Source organism: Ptychodera flava, chromosome 13 (assembly GCF_041260155.1).
Source record: "Ptychodera flava strain L36383 chromosome 13, AS_Pfla_20210202, whole genome shotgun sequence".
Taxonomy (NCBI): domain Eukaryota; kingdom Metazoa; phylum Hemichordata; class Enteropneusta; family Ptychoderidae; genus Ptychodera; species Ptychodera flava.
This window is the reverse complement of record NC_091940.1, coordinates 25,197,966-25,217,567: the sequence shown is the minus strand read 5'-3', so window position 1 is coordinate 25,217,567 and position 19,602 is coordinate 25,197,966. Positions and strand designations below refer to the sequence as shown.

At 39.5% G+C, this 19,602-nt stretch overlaps 1 protein-coding gene across 5 annotated transcripts in view; it reads right to left on the bottom strand.

The window, feature by feature from the left end:
• LOC139147943 (sodium-dependent noradrenaline transporter-like) overlaps nucleotides 1-19,602 on the bottom strand; it is a 51,579-nt gene that overhangs the window by 30,400 nt on the left and 1,577 nt on the right. The window contains exon 1 of one of the 5 annotated variants that reach the window (XM_070719182.1): nucleotides 15,840-15,947. The exons of 1 other annotated variant lie outside the window; for it this stretch is intronic. Coding sequence is in view for 1 of the 4 variants with exons in the window: in XM_070719179.1 (XP_070575280.1) it covers nucleotides 8,859-8,866 (8 nt within the window). In the remaining 3 variants the exon portion in view is untranslated. Of the gene's footprint in view, nucleotides 1-1,482; nucleotides 1,572-8,858; nucleotides 9,087-14,530; nucleotides 14,625-15,839; nucleotides 15,948-19,602 lie in introns of those variants that run through there. 3 more of the 5 variants (XM_070719183.1, XM_070719179.1, XM_070719180.1) reach the window with 3 other exon arrangements.

Sequence of the window (19,602 nt, the reverse complement as noted above, 5' to 3'; positions counted from 1 at the left end):
ATATCGCGTCTAGGGTTGCAACAACAGCAAACGGTTAGACATAACAGTCGTCAGGAAAACCAACACTGCCCTGCGGTTTCACGATATACTGAAAACGCTAACCGGCCTCGTCTTGTCGAAGAATATTATAGGTTACACGGGGAATATAATTTAACTTGTCACGATTTTGATACCAAAGTAACCCTCTGAACTCGGGGTTGACTTTTGGCCCATTCGATAACGTATCTGACACATCAACAGGGCATAATCAACTGTGCAAGTGTTTATTTATATGATGAATACATAATAGAAATCTCCGGGCCTTTGATATGGATTTGGGTCTAATAAATCACACCAAGCTTGGGTTATCAATTATCAATACTGGTGTGTATCTGTCGTCGTTGACAACTTCCGTAGATCATCCGTTAAGCGGTTTTTAACTGGGTTTGAGTAGGTCTAACTTCTTTAGGAAGTTGTTAACAAGGGCACGGCAACAGATGTAATACGGCAGCTGAGACGTTGGTCATCCTATGACAGCCCAAGCACAGAACGTGTTAGGGCCTTGGCTGTGGAACGTACGTCTAGAGCACGACATGTGATTTTATGACTGTCATGACAACGCAGCTGGCGCGTCTGCTTCCTCAGACAAGGTGACGGGTTGGTGATTATTAAATTAGTTCTTCCAAGAAGTATGACATATTGAATGTGGTTTAAAGTATGCTTAAATGGATATTGGTGAATTTGCAAACTGAGATATCTTGCACAAGTTCATTTCATTTGATAAAACTTTGTCTTCATTTCCTATCAATAGCCTTGATTTTAGAGTTACTTATATTTTGAAGGAATATCTTATAGTGTTGCAGATGTCATGGAAACAAATAAACACGAAACAGCACCGCAACTTGATAAAAACAAATAATGCAAGACCGTAAAGTGTGTTTGATGACAAAGCAAATGTCTTGGTTTGAATGACACACGGAAGTGAAAGAAAAACCAACAAAAACCTTGCACATGTAGATTATGGACAAGTCAAGCTTCTGTGGTTTGGCATGATAACCCAGTATGGACTTCAATACCCATTGAGGTGAAGCAAAGGGCAATGTTTTATGACTTTATACGTTTTGTGATTACAAAAGTGAGCAAACGCGAAGTGTTCTTGGACAAAGTCCATTAATTTCCCATCCTTTCGTACCGTGAACACATAAGAGACGCTGAAGAAAGACAAGATTTTCAATCCAGATTTTTCCGCTCAAAGATACAACCCGTACTGTACGAGCCTGGAAGGTTTAGGGTGCTAGGTAAAGCCAACATGGTACTTGGGGTGACATTACATTTTTTCTGGTACCGATGAAACACAAGTGCACATCACGCAGCGATTAACACTTAACACTCTCTGCCACAATTTAACCTTATACATTCTGCAACAAATCGTAGTTTCTCTACTGTCTATGAACAAATCGATGAAGTACCATATGTCTGTGGCCATGAACCATGTATACTCACATGCCTTAGAGGTCGAGACTAACATGCTGTCATTCCCACACGCAATCAAGAACTGGCTTCGCCTGCACCTGACTATTGTCACTTTGTACATGTGTATTATAGGTCGGCTATATTAAATCACGTGACTTTATCGAACCAATCAAATGTTCTCATTTTTTGATAACCTGCCGCAAGCTGATTGTGGTTTTTGTTATTGCTTACGGTTCAATCGCTCTCCAACTTTGTAGATTTAATAACATATCTGCGTGTACAAACTTTAGAAAAGTTTTCTTTTAAATTAACGAGGCTCAACCGTAACGTGATATTTTCATTCAGTGATAATACTCGATGTACCTATACCGGTGAAATCTGGAAGTTTTTATGTGTTTTTTTGAATTGATTATCCCGCCTGGCCTGTTTGATTGACGTCATTTCCAAACGTTTGCACAGAAGTATCGACAGATACGGCTGTCTGTCAGTGCCTGATTCGACTTGGACAGCCCATATCGTGTTGCCCACAACAACATACCAACCTATCTGTCAATGTCCTACCTACTTTTAATCAAGTTGCGCAAATTGATATGTAATTGTTACATTCCGAGTCGCCCAGTGTGTCGTCTCCATTTCAAATAAAATTCACACAGAATTCGTGCCCTTGTCGAAACCCTACGTAAATTGCACATACAAATCTTTTAAAAAGCCGTCAATTTTCACATATTTTGATAATAAGTGCCCCAAAACTGCGATCCCTTTTGGACGTCCGGGCGTGATAAACACACGGCCATCTGTGATCATACTTCGCGTTCAGTAACCTCACCACAATATGTGTGTACAGACAGGATCGGCCGATGCACTAGAAACGCAATATGTCCACGAACAAACAAGCGGTTACAGTCACTGCCTTCAGCGAATTGTTTACATACTCCTAAAGGGACCATTACATTACTGAACGTTGTTTCTTTAAACAAACTTTAGGTTTACGCACATACTCGTAAAATAAGGCGAGGAGAAGGATAAGATTCAAAGTAGAGAGAAGGGGGAAGTGGGAACAATTTTTGGCGGCAAAAGGCGATATAGAATCACATTTTCATACAGCAATGCTCAAACTCTTACAAAACGTAAATGAGAAAATCGTAAGGAAAAAATATTAGAAACTAAAGATGGCCGCGTGCACAGCAGAGATCGGGATATAGTATAAATCAGACAATTCAATCAACAGCGAAAAACAAACTATTAAGGTTGTACGCGCCTCAAACAGAAAGACTTCAACTTTTGCTGAAACTTTCCTTAGGAGAACTTTAAACCAATCCCCTTTCGAAATCAAGAATATAAATCGGGAGTTAACATGCACATTTTGGTCCTAGAGAAACAAATTGCTCAACATTTCTTGACACCTGAAATTCAAAATGGCTGCCATCTCAAGTCTGTGTTTAACACTATGGGGAAACAAAATTTTCTTATTTTCAAAAAAAGTAAGCCGGTGAAAACTTCATTTATTCAAGTAGCTTCAAATTAGCAAGTGGTAGACTAGAAAAGTGGTAGACAAATGGTAGACTAGAAAGTTTCGTAAAAGTTTGCGGGAGCCGAATGACTGTAGAACGCGCCTCAGGGACAGATATTCGGACTCTCAAACTTTTACAATTCTCTTCTGATATACCACTTGTGGGGGCTTATTTTAAAGCTCTTGGTGTAAGAAAACTTTTCACCGGCTTAGTTCTCCGAAGTTCGAAAATTTTATTTTTCTCCACAGAGTTAACACAGGGATGGCGGCCATTTTGAATTTTAAATATCGGTAAATCCTGCAAGTTATGGAGCAGGCAAATTTAAACGAAATCGTAACGCGTCCGCTCAAAGAGAAAGGTAAATCGATCAGAATAATGTTAACGTCTAATAAAGGTGTATCGTTTTGAAATAGTCAATTGTCATTTTCCAAGTTCTTTTGGATCTCGGTTCATTTTTTAAAAGATTTTGACACAAACTGACCAAGTTATAATAATATCTCCGTAATGTCTGTTTCATTATCATCATTGCTGACAAAATCGCCGGCTACTAAAGAACATGAATTTATTAAGTACCTTGGCACCTAAAAGGAATTCAATAACCCCCTAAAATCGAGTTGTAAATGAGTTATTTAGAGTCCATAATGAAATGTGGGAGCCGACTTCAGCGGCAGAAATAATATTTAGACTATATTTTGGCAGACCTATGTAAATTTGAAGAAGGTATGATTTACAACCCTTTTCAGAATTAGAGCGCGAAGCCACTGCAGTGAACTGCAATAAAACTGCTTACACTAATTAGTTTCAGCTGTAGCCGTGGCCACTTTGGTGTTGAACAAGGCTACTTGATAAAGACCAAAAAGTCTGCTTGTACAAAGGCAAAACTAGCTCTGTCTGAGGCTCGAGTTGTAAATGAGAGTTTACGATTGGCACCCTGTGTTCAAGATTAAGATACAATGTAACATTACCATGCACTGGTCCATGTACAAATCTTTTTTATTTCAACTTCCCCAGACAAACTGTCTGCATGGGACATACAATGTTGTCGACTTTGCCAGCTGGCTACAGCTGAAACTAATTAGTGTGAGCAGTTTTATTGCAGTTCACTGCAGTGGCTTCGCGCTCTAATTCTGAAAAGGGTTGATTTAGTAACAATTTCCGATACATCTTTACTGGCTCAGGCAACTATAGTCTATGATCTCTCCGGCGTTTCTGTTGGTTTTGGTGTACCAAAACGACGGAGACATCCTAGACTAAGACAAATACCACAACTGCTCTGTTTGGTTTGACCTCTTCCAGACCCTGAGGGCAGTAAAATGCATACATATTGCAACATTTGTGCAGACAAAAAGTCTACCCTATGAAGGGACATCTCTCTTTGTACCAGCCAGTTTGAAACTTTTTAAAGGGTGCGCCTTCCCTGCACCCAACGTCAATCAAGGGTGTACTGAGCAGTATACACATATTGACTTGCCATGAGTGTAACATCATGCGTCTGTTGCCCGAGGGCCTGGGAGTCGCTCCAAACAGTCTGTTTCATGAAGCCGCAGGCCAAGGGAAACAGACTGGCTTGGGAGACTCTCAGGCCCGAGGTAAAACAAACGCATGCTGTTACCCGAATATGGCCAGTCGCAAGGTGTTTTTTAAAATACCTCTTCTATTTTTCTCGCTAAATAGTCGAGAAGTTCCTGTGAGATTCTTTAAGTGTGCTAGAATGTGCGCATGCGTAGACGGCACTTTTCGCGGTAAACAGTTTCGCAAACTGTTGACTTATGCCTTGCTCTTTGCATGTATCAGCGTCAAAATGATGAAAACCACGTGACTGTAACTTAACGAATCACAACAGAGAGTCTTGAGGTGTGTTACAATACATGATATTCACCAGCATCAGCAGTCCATATTTTATTACAACAACCTTTTGTTATTAGTTCGCCATCTTTGACGCGTCAACTTTACTTTATTGTACCTAGGTATCAAATATGACACTAAAATGGACGCCGAACACCTCCGTCTGATTTATGAACATTTATTTCGATAAAAAAGTGAAAAAGTGACTTTGACAAATTGACGCTGACACAATCACTTCGTTCGGCTCCTGGAAGTTCGACGCCTATTATCCTAAATTAACCTTGTCCACGCTGTTTAGATTTCACATCATGCTCAAACTTTTCTGTCCGGGTGAATCAGTATATCCGATTTATTTTTTCCTTCTGTCTCTCTTTCTATTTCAAGTATTTGCTTAGTGTACATTAGTTTATCGGAAGCACTAAGGCACTGTCACTGGGCGTACGTTCCACAGCGTGACCTTTAACCTCAATGCCCAACCCCGTCAGCGTTTCGGTCTCAATTTAATCGACGGCGGCAGTACGCGGTATCGAACAGCGGAGTCCAATTACTCTTGATGCAAAGCAATTGTCCGGGGCATATTATTCCAGACTCAGCAAATTGACTTTCCATGCCTAGTAGAGAGTCAATCAAGGGCGCGGAAAACATCTTTGTCGGAATTTGCAAAAACCATGAATACGAGAATATAATTCTGTAATTACATTTTTTAGTCCATCTCGCTGCCCAAAGTGAAGCATGGTGGGTACCATCTTGTGAAATTTCCAAGTGACGACTTCACGGGTCGTTACAATTCGTTGTTGTTCAGGTTTTACGTTTTTTAGTGTGACTGCAGTATTTTTCTAACCGACGATTCTGGGCTTATCAATTGTTGTATTACGTCAATTCACAAATACATTTTCCTTGCCCCGCTAATAATATGAATTTAGTCTAGAAGGAAACGGTGCCGACGACTCGGTTGTTGATATTTCTCTTATGGACACATCCTTTTGACACCGAAAGCAAAAATTTCCGGTCCGAACGAGAAGTATAACATTTACGTCTACAGCATTTTCATTTTGACTTAAAGGGATATAGTCGTCGGATCTGCGCCTGTGCGAGTTTCTTGTTTACAATGTATTTCGTGCACTATATCAAGATGCACCTCATCATCACAGCTGCAATATTTAAATTATACGATGATAGATTATGACAGACATGTTTTAACTTTCATCAATCACCATTGTGCCTTGGATACATTGTTGCCATGGATCGTATGGGTCCCATACCACCTTTGAGCGCCGTTCCGACGACTATGTCCCTTTAAGAAAAATTTCTCTGTGCCTGAGGCCATATACCGAACAAAAATATGTTGTTGTTCCTTGTGATCGATCAGAAGTGAATGATGTCCTAAACTTGACAATAAAATGTCCGTTTTCTCAATTGCAAGCAACTAAAATATTCGACAAATAAAGTGACATTTTGATCGTCACCATATTATTGATTCCTAGGATATGTTAATTGTTATTGCATCTTCGTTTTTCCATAGTTTCTTTATTTCCATACAAGCTACCCGGTGGCTGCATAACAGCGTTTACTTGGAAACACAAAGAATAGATAGACATATTCTGTGCATCCTTGATTCGTACAAATTTGATAAAGGTACACTGAAAACTGTTATTTCACGTATGGTATATACCCATACGTACTAAAAAGAATGTTTGATATCATCAGAAAATAAAAAAGAGAGAAATACATAGTTGCTTATTTTGTCATAATAATGAACGGATCCGATTGAATGGTCTGGCGCATTAGCACCACAAAAAAGTGATCAAGACGGTGGTGGCAAAACGTTAGACAGCTGGTGAATCCGAGAAGCTCTCACGATGAGAACGAGAATCATTCTTTGAAACGAAAATGTCTGCTTTACAGAGTCCTCAGACACAAAAAAAGTCCTGTCGACGCTCACGCATACTTCAATTACTTGCGGTTCAGTGAAGGTGGAACCCAACAGCCGAGAAAACGTAAGGCGGCTTAATTTTTCCCTCCTGTGCATGAAGATCCGCTCACATGATTGAATTACCGATGAAATAAAGTATGTAGATTTAAGTGACAGGGGTGTCTTCTCTGCTTCGCAAAAGAGCATATAATATAAATCCGACTCATCAATTGCGCAAAGGAGTCACCGACCTGGAAAGAGATCGTTGAAATTCCAGCCGCAGTTGTCGGTGGTAGTTCGCGGTCCGTTCCGATTTACATTGCTATACCGTTTCTAATTAGTATCCAATCTATAAGTATATAGGTCTATCGATAGCTCATTACGTCAAAGTGACAGACACCGAGAAAGGTGTTTTTATTGAGACCCGTAAAAGTTGACAAAATTACGCAGCTTGGACCATCATTATTATTATTGAAATATATGACATGGGCCTCGGAAACAGAAAGTTTCAAACTTTTGATCGAATTAACTTCAAAAACAAAACCTTTTAAACTTTAAACCATTCTCTTTCATTTCATAGTCAAGATTAAAAATTAGGGGTTGCCTCAAAAAGTTTGGGATAAGTCAAACACAATATTTACCAATATTTAAAATTCAAGATGGACGCTGTACCTTGTATAAACTCTATTAGGAAAAATGTCAATTTTCACAAAAAACGGTATAAACTTGTTTAACTCCGCTTTTCAAACATCACAAACGTCCACACTAGCAGCAGACCAGAAAAGTATTGCATAATTTGAGAGTCTGGATGTCTGTTCCCAAGAAGCAATCTGCCTTTTATGGTATGTTAGTACGGTCGCCGTGAGGGTGTTTTGAAATTGACAAAGGATTAACATCCAAAGGGTGACCTTTTGACCTTGGTTCTCTTTCATCTCTTACTTGGCGATCTCATTTATGGTAGTATGCACCTAGAAAGTGAAAGATTTAAACTTTGCTCAAACTCTCCTTAATTAAACTTTCAGCCATTCTCTTACTAAATCAAGAATAAAAATCGGGGGTCACCGTGCAAATTTTGATACTAGAGAAACAAATAACTCGACGTTTAATCTCAAATTCAAAATGGCCGCCATCCCTGTGTTAACTCTATGGAGAAAAATAAAATTTTCGAACTTCGATAAACAAAGCCGGTGAAAAGTTTTCTTATACCAAGAGCTTTAAAATGAATCCCTACAATTGGTATATCAGAAGAGAATTGTAAAACTTTGAGAGTCCGAATATCTGTCCCCGAGGCGCGTTCTACCTTATGAAGTTTTGTCTTTGTCATGATAAGACAAGCACACGATCGAAACTAGGGGAATTATTCTGCTTCGCTGGGAAAGATGAAGTAAATATATTAAATACTTCGTTGTTACGAACTTTTTTCAATTTCTCCAACCAAAATTTGAAATAAATAAATAAACTATTGCAAACTTTTCATGATCCGTGCCAACACACTTCGATAAGCTGCTGAATTCTAGCAGAAAAGATAATATCATTTCACGATGAACCTCCCACCGCAAAAACCGCATAATGTCAACTTCCACACGTTTTGCCTGGCGGTACATGTCTTCAATTAAGTGGACGCACTGTTACAGAAACACTTAAAGTGTAATCATTTTACGGTAATGAGTAAGGTTTACCCTGGAAAAGTCATCGTTCTGTGACTCGCTGTCACGTAAACACTCTGCCGACATATTTCTTCTAAAAAACAATGCGGAACAAGAAACTTCAATTGGTCTCGTTTCTATTTGTAGCTCCATGGGCCGTTACGTTTTGACGTGCTCTCTATCATTTCTCGGCACTATAGAATATACAGTCTGTTGGTCTACTCCAAAATATAAACCTTACCAACACAACCTGTGTGTGTAACGTCTCATGGCTTTGCTGGCAACTGAAATTAAGACAGGACTAGAATTCATTGGTCAGCAAAAAGTTCCGTACTGTGAAGCATGCGTTGTGTTCGCGCAAGGTCGATTCTTTGTATTTCAAGAAGAAGTGCACTTCCAGAGCAATAATAGCGAAATTACGATCAAAAGTGCCTGCTATAGTTCCAGTTAAGTCGCAAAATCACCTCAGTCCCAAATCACAAACAGTCCTACCTTCTCATCCAAAGCAAAACTGAAGGGCTGATGACGCGCTGAGGGCAAGTCCGTCTACGTGATGGCAAAAAAGTCCGGGACGATATTGGACGACAAATGTGAAATCAGCGATGATGCTTCAGAGTGCTAGTCATGGAGCCCATGTTAAGCTGACCGTAAATTTCACAATCACCGATCAGAGTAAAATTGTTATATTTATTCAATTTGAACAAAGTAACAAGAGACTGTGAAGTGATATCAGCGTGAACGTCATTGGACAGACCCCCTAAGTTCACAAGTATATGTGAAACTTGAACAGTTGGTATACTCAAAGCAAAGATTTAACTGTGTGAACTTAGTATAGAAAGAAATACACAATATCTTAAGTTTCTTCATTAGCATGTCAGAAACAGGAGAAACTTGGCATTTATTTACACTTGATATTTGATCGTGAGGATCAGATTAACTTTCAGTAATGACCGATATTGTATAAATAGTTTTTTTAATTTAGGAGGTCATCGTAAATTTATGAAGATGTGATCTCAATGGTTAAATTGTTTATGTATCGTTGTACGAAGCCGCACACAAACGCAGTCTAACAAAGAAATAGTACACGGAAATTGACTAATCACAGAAAACAATACGAGACCAGTTTGGTGAGCGAAAGATTTTACCAGCAAACTCGAAACGAGGTGACTTAGAAGTTTAATATCAAATTGATCGGCTAGCTAAATATAGATTTTGGCAATGTATGCTCAAAATCCAAAATCTGTTCCACTACAAGGGCTGACGCTTGTCATGAGTCTCAGAGATGTGGTCGGCCATATTTGCCCATTCCTGTCTTTCCGCCAGAGCTTCAAAAATGCAGTTACAAGACAAAATTCTTGACAATTGTCGGACTACATCATTCTTCTTTCGCAGAAATGAAATTTTTGAAACGAGATATCCTGAAATATGGAAAATAAACCGCCCAAATGTTTGTCCTATGATGGCAACGTTTTGTGAAGTTTGTATTTCACCCTTAGCATTATATTTTGAGAAAACGGATAAACACATTATAGGAAATCTGCAAAGTTTTATCTTGAAATTGGAAAACGTGTTTGCCTCGGAGACGACCCAGCATGCTGTAAAGTACCGTAAAATTACTGAAGAGTCTTTAAAAGCATTGCAAAATGGAAACGAAGCGGCGTATATCAGACGACTTTATTCACACCAGATAGAGAATTGCCTTCTTGTGATATAGTTCCCAATAGAGCACATTACACGTTATCTGATATCACCAATTGGATATGTATTCTACGTCTATAAATACCCTTATAATCCCAAACCAATCTGAGTAACCGGACATGATAGTGTTCTATGCTATTTCCATGTCGTGATCTCGTCCTTTTATTACTTTCTATCAACTCACCCCCACCCGACTCGTTTCTTTTTATTCATTCATGCATTTATTCATTCATTCATTCATTCATTACAAGAGGAAACGACCAACCGGCAACAGCGACTGGGAGGGCAAATTACTATAGTTTGATGAACATTACTTGAAGCGGTCTTGTCCATAATTCTGCAAATTCTGCATGACGAAGAGTGGTGATATGTACGCAAAGTGATACTTTGTTGTTCCATAACAATCTGCTTTTCTTTTTTTTAATAAAGTTCTAACATTTCTTTCAAGTGGAATGAGTTAAAGTACTCTGGCTGGAGTAACAAAATATAGTAGGAGCTGTGTTCAGAGGAGACTGCAGTTATACAAGTCGTACGCATGCAAGATATTGATATGCATATAATTCTTCTGGCCGGTACAATTTATACCCGATATTCGAAAAGTTATGGATGTTTTATAGGGACCATGCATTAAAATTCCTCTTAATGCATGATAAAACGTATTGACAAGAAAAGTTTACCTCGGCTATCACTACATTTCTGTCACAGATCCAAACATTTTCATTCTTGTTGACAGTTAGTGATTCGTGTTTAAAAAGTGCGTGGTATTATTGTGAATTAGTTTTATGAACACTACCGGGGTCTCAAGGAACTGCACGTTTTTAGAACCAGTTGCGTGCTTCTACACTGATGTACATGATGTTATAGGACACAGTGGGTAAAGGAAACAGCAAAAAACAAGAAAACAGGGCAAGAAATACACGTTGGGAGAAAATATGAAACATATTGGGACACAATTAGTCGTAATTCAAAGGAAGGCGTGTCTTAAAAGTGTGGAAAGAAAATGATGTCTTGCGTTAGCACCAAGCATTTAACTTACATCGTTAGATCTCCGGCCCCTCTCTGTTTGTTTCTGTCTGTCTACATCTATCTCTTTCTGTCTGTCTGTCTCTTTCTGCCTCTGTCTCTCTGTCTCTGTCTGTCTGTCCCCCCTCCCTCTCTCTCTCTTTCTCTTTCTCTCTCTCTCTCTCTCTCTCTCTCTCTCTCTCTCTCTCTCTCTCTCTCTCTCTCTCTCTCTCTCTGATTACTAATACGAGATATATGATTGACAGGAGGTTTCGAACCGAAATGAATGAGCTGAGGCAATAAGGGTAGAATGTGCTTCGGGGACAGATATTCGGACTATAAAACTTTTATAATTCTTTTCTAATCAACCACTTGTGAGGGCTCATTTTAATGCTACCAGGGTAAGAAACATTTTCAGCTTGTTAGGTTTTCGAAAATCGAAAATTTTATTTTTCTCCATGATGTCAACACAGGGAATGCAGCCATGTTAAATTTCAAAGATACGTAAATCTTAGGTAATTTGTTTCTCTAGTACCAAAATTTGCACGTCGTTTTGAAAGAGAGTGGTTGACAGTTTCATTGAAGGACGTTTGAGCAATAGTGTAAGTCTTTCACTTTCGCGGCGCATACAACCGTAAAGGTAGACTATAGTCCAAATTAAAATACAAATGCACTGGTTGACTATATCTTACTTCCAAGCAAGCTATAACTTGTACGATTTGTTGTATTTTATGCAAGAATTCATAATTCCTGTCTGAGGAAACTTTTACACTTTCTGGCATCCGCGCGAACATCTCGCGATAAATAAAGAAAGTGAGCGGCGCGTTGGAGATATGAATTCAAGACAAACCAACAAAAAGTCGGGACAGCACTGATGGGAGCAATCGTTGAGAAGGCAAAGGATAAAAATAGTAATTTTAAGACAGTTTTATGATCTTCAATTTATCGTTAATAACGTACATGAAGCTAGGGTCAGCTTCAAAAATAGTTTATATGGGTTGTAATGACGCGAGACTTTTATGACGACGCAGAATATTTTCATTACTTCTTCTTTCCATTTTTTCCCGAACAGCACGTCATCTTTTGATAAGTGATAGAGACAGACACTAATCATACGCAGAGTAAATTTTGACAATCCTTGAAGAAAAGTTTATTATGTACGGTCAGACAAGTAAGGTCAAATAAAGACAACACGGAGTGCAAAGAAATAGAAATTTTATGGTTGAAACGCTCAAGTAAAAATAAATACAATTGTTGCGGTATCACTATTCAATATGTATTTATAAGAAGATAAATCGTGTGTATTCAAAAGTACTACCCCTAACTGCGAAGTAATGGAGGTTTTAGCTACTCTGTCTGCCAGTTTGGCATTGTGCCAAGTCGAATCTACGTGACCATCCAAGGTTGGCAACAATTGTTGCCATGGTGGTGCGAATGATGTCCTTGATGTTGTGACGTCATCTGTCAAATAGTGGAATAAATTTCGCCCTTCAGAGATTAGCCTGACTGTCTGACTGTCATCAAACGTCACTAATGTTTACTTCTCAATGTCTTTCTGCCGTCTGTCGTTATCAAAATTGACGAAAATTTCTCTTAGGTTCAACTGACGACGCTGGTATGGTAGGGATCACAGTGTCCGTCAACAAGTTGTCCACATTTTGGGCGTTCATACACTGGTTATGGGATGACATATTTATCACCCATCACTCATCGTGATTGTACCAGGTTTGATCGAAAGTTGGCAGACGTGTGTGAACAATAGGTGCCCGTACTTTATGGAAACTTTGGATCGCCAATTTGATTAATCTCGGAGGAAATCTCTGAAAAACTCGAGTTCAGTTGAAAATTACGATTTACACTGCAAGTAAATTCAATTTCGGACAGAAAACCAAACGGCGTCGTACGCTCGCATGGGTCCCACTGACTTCCCAGCTGCCCCGGACAAGAGACCTTGGCAAGCGAAGATGTGACATCGAGACGTGACGATGGAATGCGTTGGGAAGTCGAACACCGTTTATTTCGACGTGACTTAGGAGTAGAAACTTTAGTTGAGGCAGTAAGCGCCTCGAAAGTGAAAGATTTAAACTTTTACTCAAACTTTCCTCAAGGAATCTTTCAGCCATTCTCTTTCACAATCAAGAATAAATATCGGGGGTCACCGTGCAAAGTTTGGCACTAGAGAAACAAATTACCCAAGATTTACCGATATTTAAATTCAAAATGGCCGCCATCCCTGTGTTAACACTATGGAGAAAAATGAAATTTTCGAACTTCGGAGATATAAGCCGTTGAAAAGTTGTCTTACACCAAGAGCTTTAAAATGAACCACCACATGTGGTATATCAGAAGAGAATTGTAAAAGTTTGAGAGTCCGAATATCTGTCCCCGAGGCGCGTTCTACCTTAAGGAACAAATTTGTAAATTACATGGGAAATGCATCAAACGTTACAACTAATACAGCTGATAGACAGCAGGCTTTTTCCGCGCGCCATTTTACGCATTTCACATTGGTCAATCTTTGCATTCCCTTAATAAGGGATGTACACTTACGACAAAAATACACCTGAAACCTATCAAAAAGCCACATAACAACAACATATCTGCTAACTGCTTGTACGGATTAGTTTGCATTGTTTCTCGCCCGGAAGATTCTAGAGAAACTATGTGAGTTGTAATTCTGGAAGTTCCTGTCAGCTGTGTTTAGCAACTCAATATTGATGTGTTATTTTATTAGGCAAGATGTGATGAACTGCCGAGGTTTTGAACTTTTACGTAAAATTTTATTAAACACATTCTTGCTTTCGTCTTGTCATAAATGAGGTCAAGCTCTTAAAAATAATTTCAGCGAAGCGTGCTTTACTGCCAGACCATGGACGTACCGCAGACATTACTGGAAACTTATAACTTGACGTATACTATAATTACAAACCAAAGGGGGTTTACCCTCTGTATTAGGGGAGGGCTCTGCTCATAATGAGTTATGTCCTGTGTTGAATGATTGAGGTTTAAGATATGACATCTTGCACAGAGGTAAAGATAAATTACACAAAATTGCACCAATAAGAAGTAATTTGATATCCTGTGTACATACAGATGCGCTTGATTTCAACTTCGAACAAGATCTAAGTTGAGTAAAGCGCGTTAGCGGCCCCAGACTTTTCACCGCAAAAACGAAGAAATTGTGCATTTTGCCCAGTTCTCTTGAGGACCTATTCATTAACGCTCGCGCAAGCTGACATGACAAAAAGAGGAAAGCACAAATAATCCTCACGAACAATCAAACAAAGAATACTTGGATCACGATATCACGGTTGTAGCTTGCTCTCCCTGGAGCAACAAATGCATGCGTCAACAAACGACAATATGGCAAGAAAACAAAATCAAGCGATCGATGAAGAAACCACATATTTCGAGTTACTACAAGCAGCGTTAACACGGATCACAAAAATAACGGTTATACATACCAAGCTCTATTAAATGCCGTAGTCTCGCTTCAGTATTTCCGATTTGAACGGCTTACACAAAACTTGAGCGATTCGTAGTATCCTAACATAGACCCGATGACAGGAGCAGCCTCCCGTTCACAATTACGCTGAAAGACACTTGAGATAAATATCCATCATTGAACATGAGATCAAACCAATGTCAAGTCTTTTCAGATAACAGATGAGCGCCGGATATACAGGGTGAGAAAGCTTCGATTTTAACACCCCCACCCCCATCCCCCACCTCGCCGTCAAACTGCGGTTCAGTCTTACCACGGTATCAACTGTACGGCCAGATGCTTCACCGGGGAAATAGTGATACGGGGTTGAAAAAGGCTTCCTCGCGTTGGATCAGAAAAGTTTGTAGTATAGAGGTTTTAAGAACACTTGCATCATAGTCAAAAGTATTTGGACTACACCAGTTTTCATAATCTAAATATTGAGTACACGTATTAATCTTGTAAACGGTGACCGCTAAGCCGACAAATATCAAAATCAGCATTTTCGAGGATTTATCTCGTTCTCTCATTGTATAGACCTACAATATGTGTCTAAGGCACTAAGTTACAGGTCCGAGCTTCGAGACTAAAAGTCCAATAATCTAGGGCCTCGGAACATTTTTACCTTCACCTACGGGGAGCAGGATGAGGATGACGATGTTTCCAAACACTGTGCTGAGCACCTTCCTCTATCCAAATCGTCATTTCGGAACTTTCATGCGTCACTCATATTTGACAAACTTCCTTCGGACTATTCGGAGGCGAGGATAAAGAGATCAACATATTGATCATTGCGAGTGATAAATGGTATGTGTTGTGGGTAGAGTACCAGCATTTAACTGATTCTATGGCTTTAACAGTTTCTCGGAATCGGAAAACACATCATTTACGCCCGCCGCATAAATCTACGCTGAAGCTTTACGTTTAGAGAGGAGAGCCGTTGCCCGGATGCCGTGAGACGAGGATGTACAATCTACTAAATTGACAAACAACGATGCTTTGTCGCAAGTTTTTTTTTCTGAGATCAGACTGTCCTGTTGACGTCAGAGCAGTGTCAGCGGCAGAATCACAAACAGTTTAGAAATCAAACAGCACCATAACTCTGAAAGTATACTGTTCGGGTATCAATGGCTAGCAGAAGTTAATGTACGGCCCCAGCTGCGCTCTTCCAACAAAACAGGATTTTTCGTGACTCGTTAACGAGTCACGGAAAATCCTGTTGGTTAAAGGCAGAACTTATTGAAATCAGCGCCTCGGAAATAAATATTCGCTAAAAACCATATACTCACTCTGAACATTCCCCAGAACGGTCGAATCTTGCAGTAGATTGGCGATTTCCCCCGCTGTTCTAGCGATTTGCAGGGTGCTACGTACAGCGTCAAGCCCCGTTCACGAATGGCGAATTTGCCACATTCTCTCCATCGGGCATTGTCAATTTACTTACCTTTTTGCGAAAGGTATTTCTGCGTGATTTATGGCATTTAATCATGCAATTTTTAAGGACCCCACCATGAGCATCCCGTAGGATAGATTAGGCTGTTTTTTTGGTTTCCAATTATTAGTTGAAAAGTTCATCTAGGTCCAGAGAGTCATCAGTCTAAAAACAGTGACGTCTTCAAGATCAAAATTGAATACATCCTACGCCGTTGGTGGAAAGATATGCGGACAAGTGGGGGTTGTAACGTAACCCTGTGGGAAAACCAGCCGAAATCATTACGTCAAAAGAAACAGTCGTTGGCGTGTATGACCTTTAACTCTAACTTGACAACTGCCTGACACAAGCAGTCACTCAGCACCTTGAGTCGGGCTTTAAACAGCCATCGTCTTCTTCATCCAATGACCCTTTCCAAAAGGCAGTTTGTTGGAACAAAAGTTTGGCGAAGTAAATTGTCCTCTGTACTAGCCTAAATGGAGGAAAGTTCTCCTCAATAACATACCGCGGCACATGACATTTGAAATTGTAGAATGCCGTAAAGCATTTGGGAAGGATAAATCAAAGTATTGTTTCGAAAAGTACGAGCAAGGTAAAGCCATTTCCTCTGCTTGTATTGTGGAAATGGTACATAGATCCAACTACTAACGCAAGTAAACATACGTACGCACACTTATGTGCGTTTCCACTGATGTATTTTAATATGTACATACCCATGGACGTAAGTACTTACGTGCGAACCTACCTACCTACATACATATACACACATACATACACATACACACAAGCATTCACACACATACATGCATGCATAGATAGATAGATAGATAGATAGATAGATAGATAGATAGATAGATAGATAGATAGATAGATAGATTCATAGATTCATACATACATACATACACACACATATACATACATACATACATACATACATACATACATACATACATACATACATACATACATACATACATACATACATACATACATACATACATACATACATACATACATACATACATACATACATACATACATACATACATGCATGCATGCATGCATGCATGCATGCATGCATACATACATACATACATACATCATACATGCATGCATGCATGCATGCATGCATGCATGCATGCATGCATACATGATATACATACATACATACATACATACATACATACATACATACATACATACATACATACATACATACATACATACATACATACATACATACATACATACATGTATTTTTGTATGTATGTATATATGCGTGCTTGCTCGAATGCGAGCGTTTACACGCAAGAAAGTACGTATAGGTACGTAAACATAGTCAAGGACACACCAACTACATTCTGCTCAGCGTTTGTATGTAATATTAAAGTTCCACAACACGACAGATGTGTACAGGATAATATTTCGTGTATCACAGAGGTGCAATCAAGCAAAGTTCGGAACTATGTTTTCAATAGTTTTTCGTATATTGCCTCGCCTGAAGTGAAATAACGAGGTCATATAATGTTATCTAGGTCAGGGCAAATGTATGGACAAAACTACCAGTGTGCACTATTTTATTAATTAACTTCCCTCCCGGCGAAGGAACGGATACTTTTGTTTGAAAATTCCAATTGCGCATTTGGTGCCAATTTCAACATGAAGAGTGGTCAGTCCTTGGGTCGTTTTGCATTTCATAATACTTCCATACCCCGATGGTCGCCTGTTGGTCCTGTCACAAGCAACTTCTATCCTTATGTGAACAACTCGGAAAGAGAGTATCACAGGACGATGTTAGATCAGTTTACTGTCCAATCATTTGACTATCAGCTTTCAACACAAACTGCTGTCGAAGGATTCTATGGTAACTCAAGCCGATTTGACGAAAGAATTGATCTCTCTCAAATACCAAAAGGATTTTAAAAGACTGTTCGAGCGAAATAATGTCCGCAGTTGTTTGGGCTTTCAGTGACATTGCAATTTAACTTTGATATCCAGATTCCGCTGGGAAAAGTTTTTACACACACACGTTGTCAGGGCCCCTAGTGACAGATCTAATGAATTGCTGGCTAAGTAAAACACGTGTGCGCCTGTGTTTTCGATCCAGCATGAATGGTGTTGGGGAGCTAACTTTCCATGACGTCGGCTATTCTCACTTGTGAAGAGATATAGTACCCAAAGTGGCTGATGACGTCACAATCTAGTTTCGCCATCTTTCGGCTTTTTTTTTGCAGATGGCCCGGTGTGTTTGAAATAGGCGAAATAAAATATAGCATAAACGTTGATTAATGAGAATGCCATCGAAAGACAGATGCGCACTGAAGTTAGTAAGCGCTAGCCGAATATGTCGCCTACGCGAAAGAAGCGTAGCCGAATTCCTGTTGCGTCAACGTAAATGAAGCCGATACACCTATGGTGTACCAAGTGGCAACAAACTGTTTTTTTCTTTCTGTAAAGCGGTTAATCACATTATAAGAGTTGTTTATAAATGAAGAAGTTCGCTTTCTTCATGAAGTGTGAAAAGTAAGCTGATGTAACCATAAATGGACCTGGTACTTCGTGGAATCCGATGAATCTGTTCAAAAAAGAGGCATGCACTACACATATGCGAAACTTGCTTGTGCAATATAAATATGAAAATTGCTTCTCTGTAATGATTCAATTGTCAATTCTCTTGTCCGTCTGTGAAACCTAGAATATTTATGCCAATGTACACAGACATGGTTCGATTGTATGCGCAGTATACATAACTGCAACTCAGCCAACACTCCTTGAACTGAGAGATGCAGGCCTAAACTTCATACAATATAGCTCCAAATAGCAGCTACCAAGAGAATCATCGGATCATTCATCAACATGATCAAGAATATCTGTGAACGGATGTATGTTTTGCTGGGCAAGTGCTAGAGAAAACAAGTCAGTAAAGAAGGAAACTGGAAAACGGAAATATGTTTTTACACCTGAAGTTCCAGCCCTGGTTCTGGCAGCTACGAATCTAATTCTCTTTACAACCGAAAACCTCCATACCCGGAGCCAAACTGTGATCGTGCAAAGTTTGGCCACCTTTGAGGCCCGAGCGCATACACCCTGCTACGACGTCACGGATTCGTGACGTTGTGTTTGTGTATTATTGCATGCACGTGTAGTATTTGCACCTTTGTTTACCTTGCCATCTCTACCCTTGTGTATGGCAATGACCGTGCCCCTGACTGGCAGTACGATGCCATATTTCTTGGTCAAGTCATGGACGCTATGATTAAGACGAGTATTCTATAATATTGTTTCCCCTGTCATTTGGCTTCGGAAGCTTTTACATGTAAACGGCTTCGGTATCCAACGTACATATCAATGTTACTCTCTCGGATTGGACGAAACGATGTAGGAAAACTTCATATTTCTGTTTCTGTACCGATGCAGAGTGTAGCTACCTTTGTTTCTGCGTTATACTTGCAATTTTTTTTTAGTTTTTGTAGAATTTGCCATCTGGAAAAAATAAAGCTTAGGCCAACTAAACTACATTTATTAATGTGGGTCACATTGGTCGTTTGAGCACTGTAAACAAACGAAATCATAGCGTTACCTCTATCACGTCTGTCATGTGGTTTCTCCACTACGGCTTT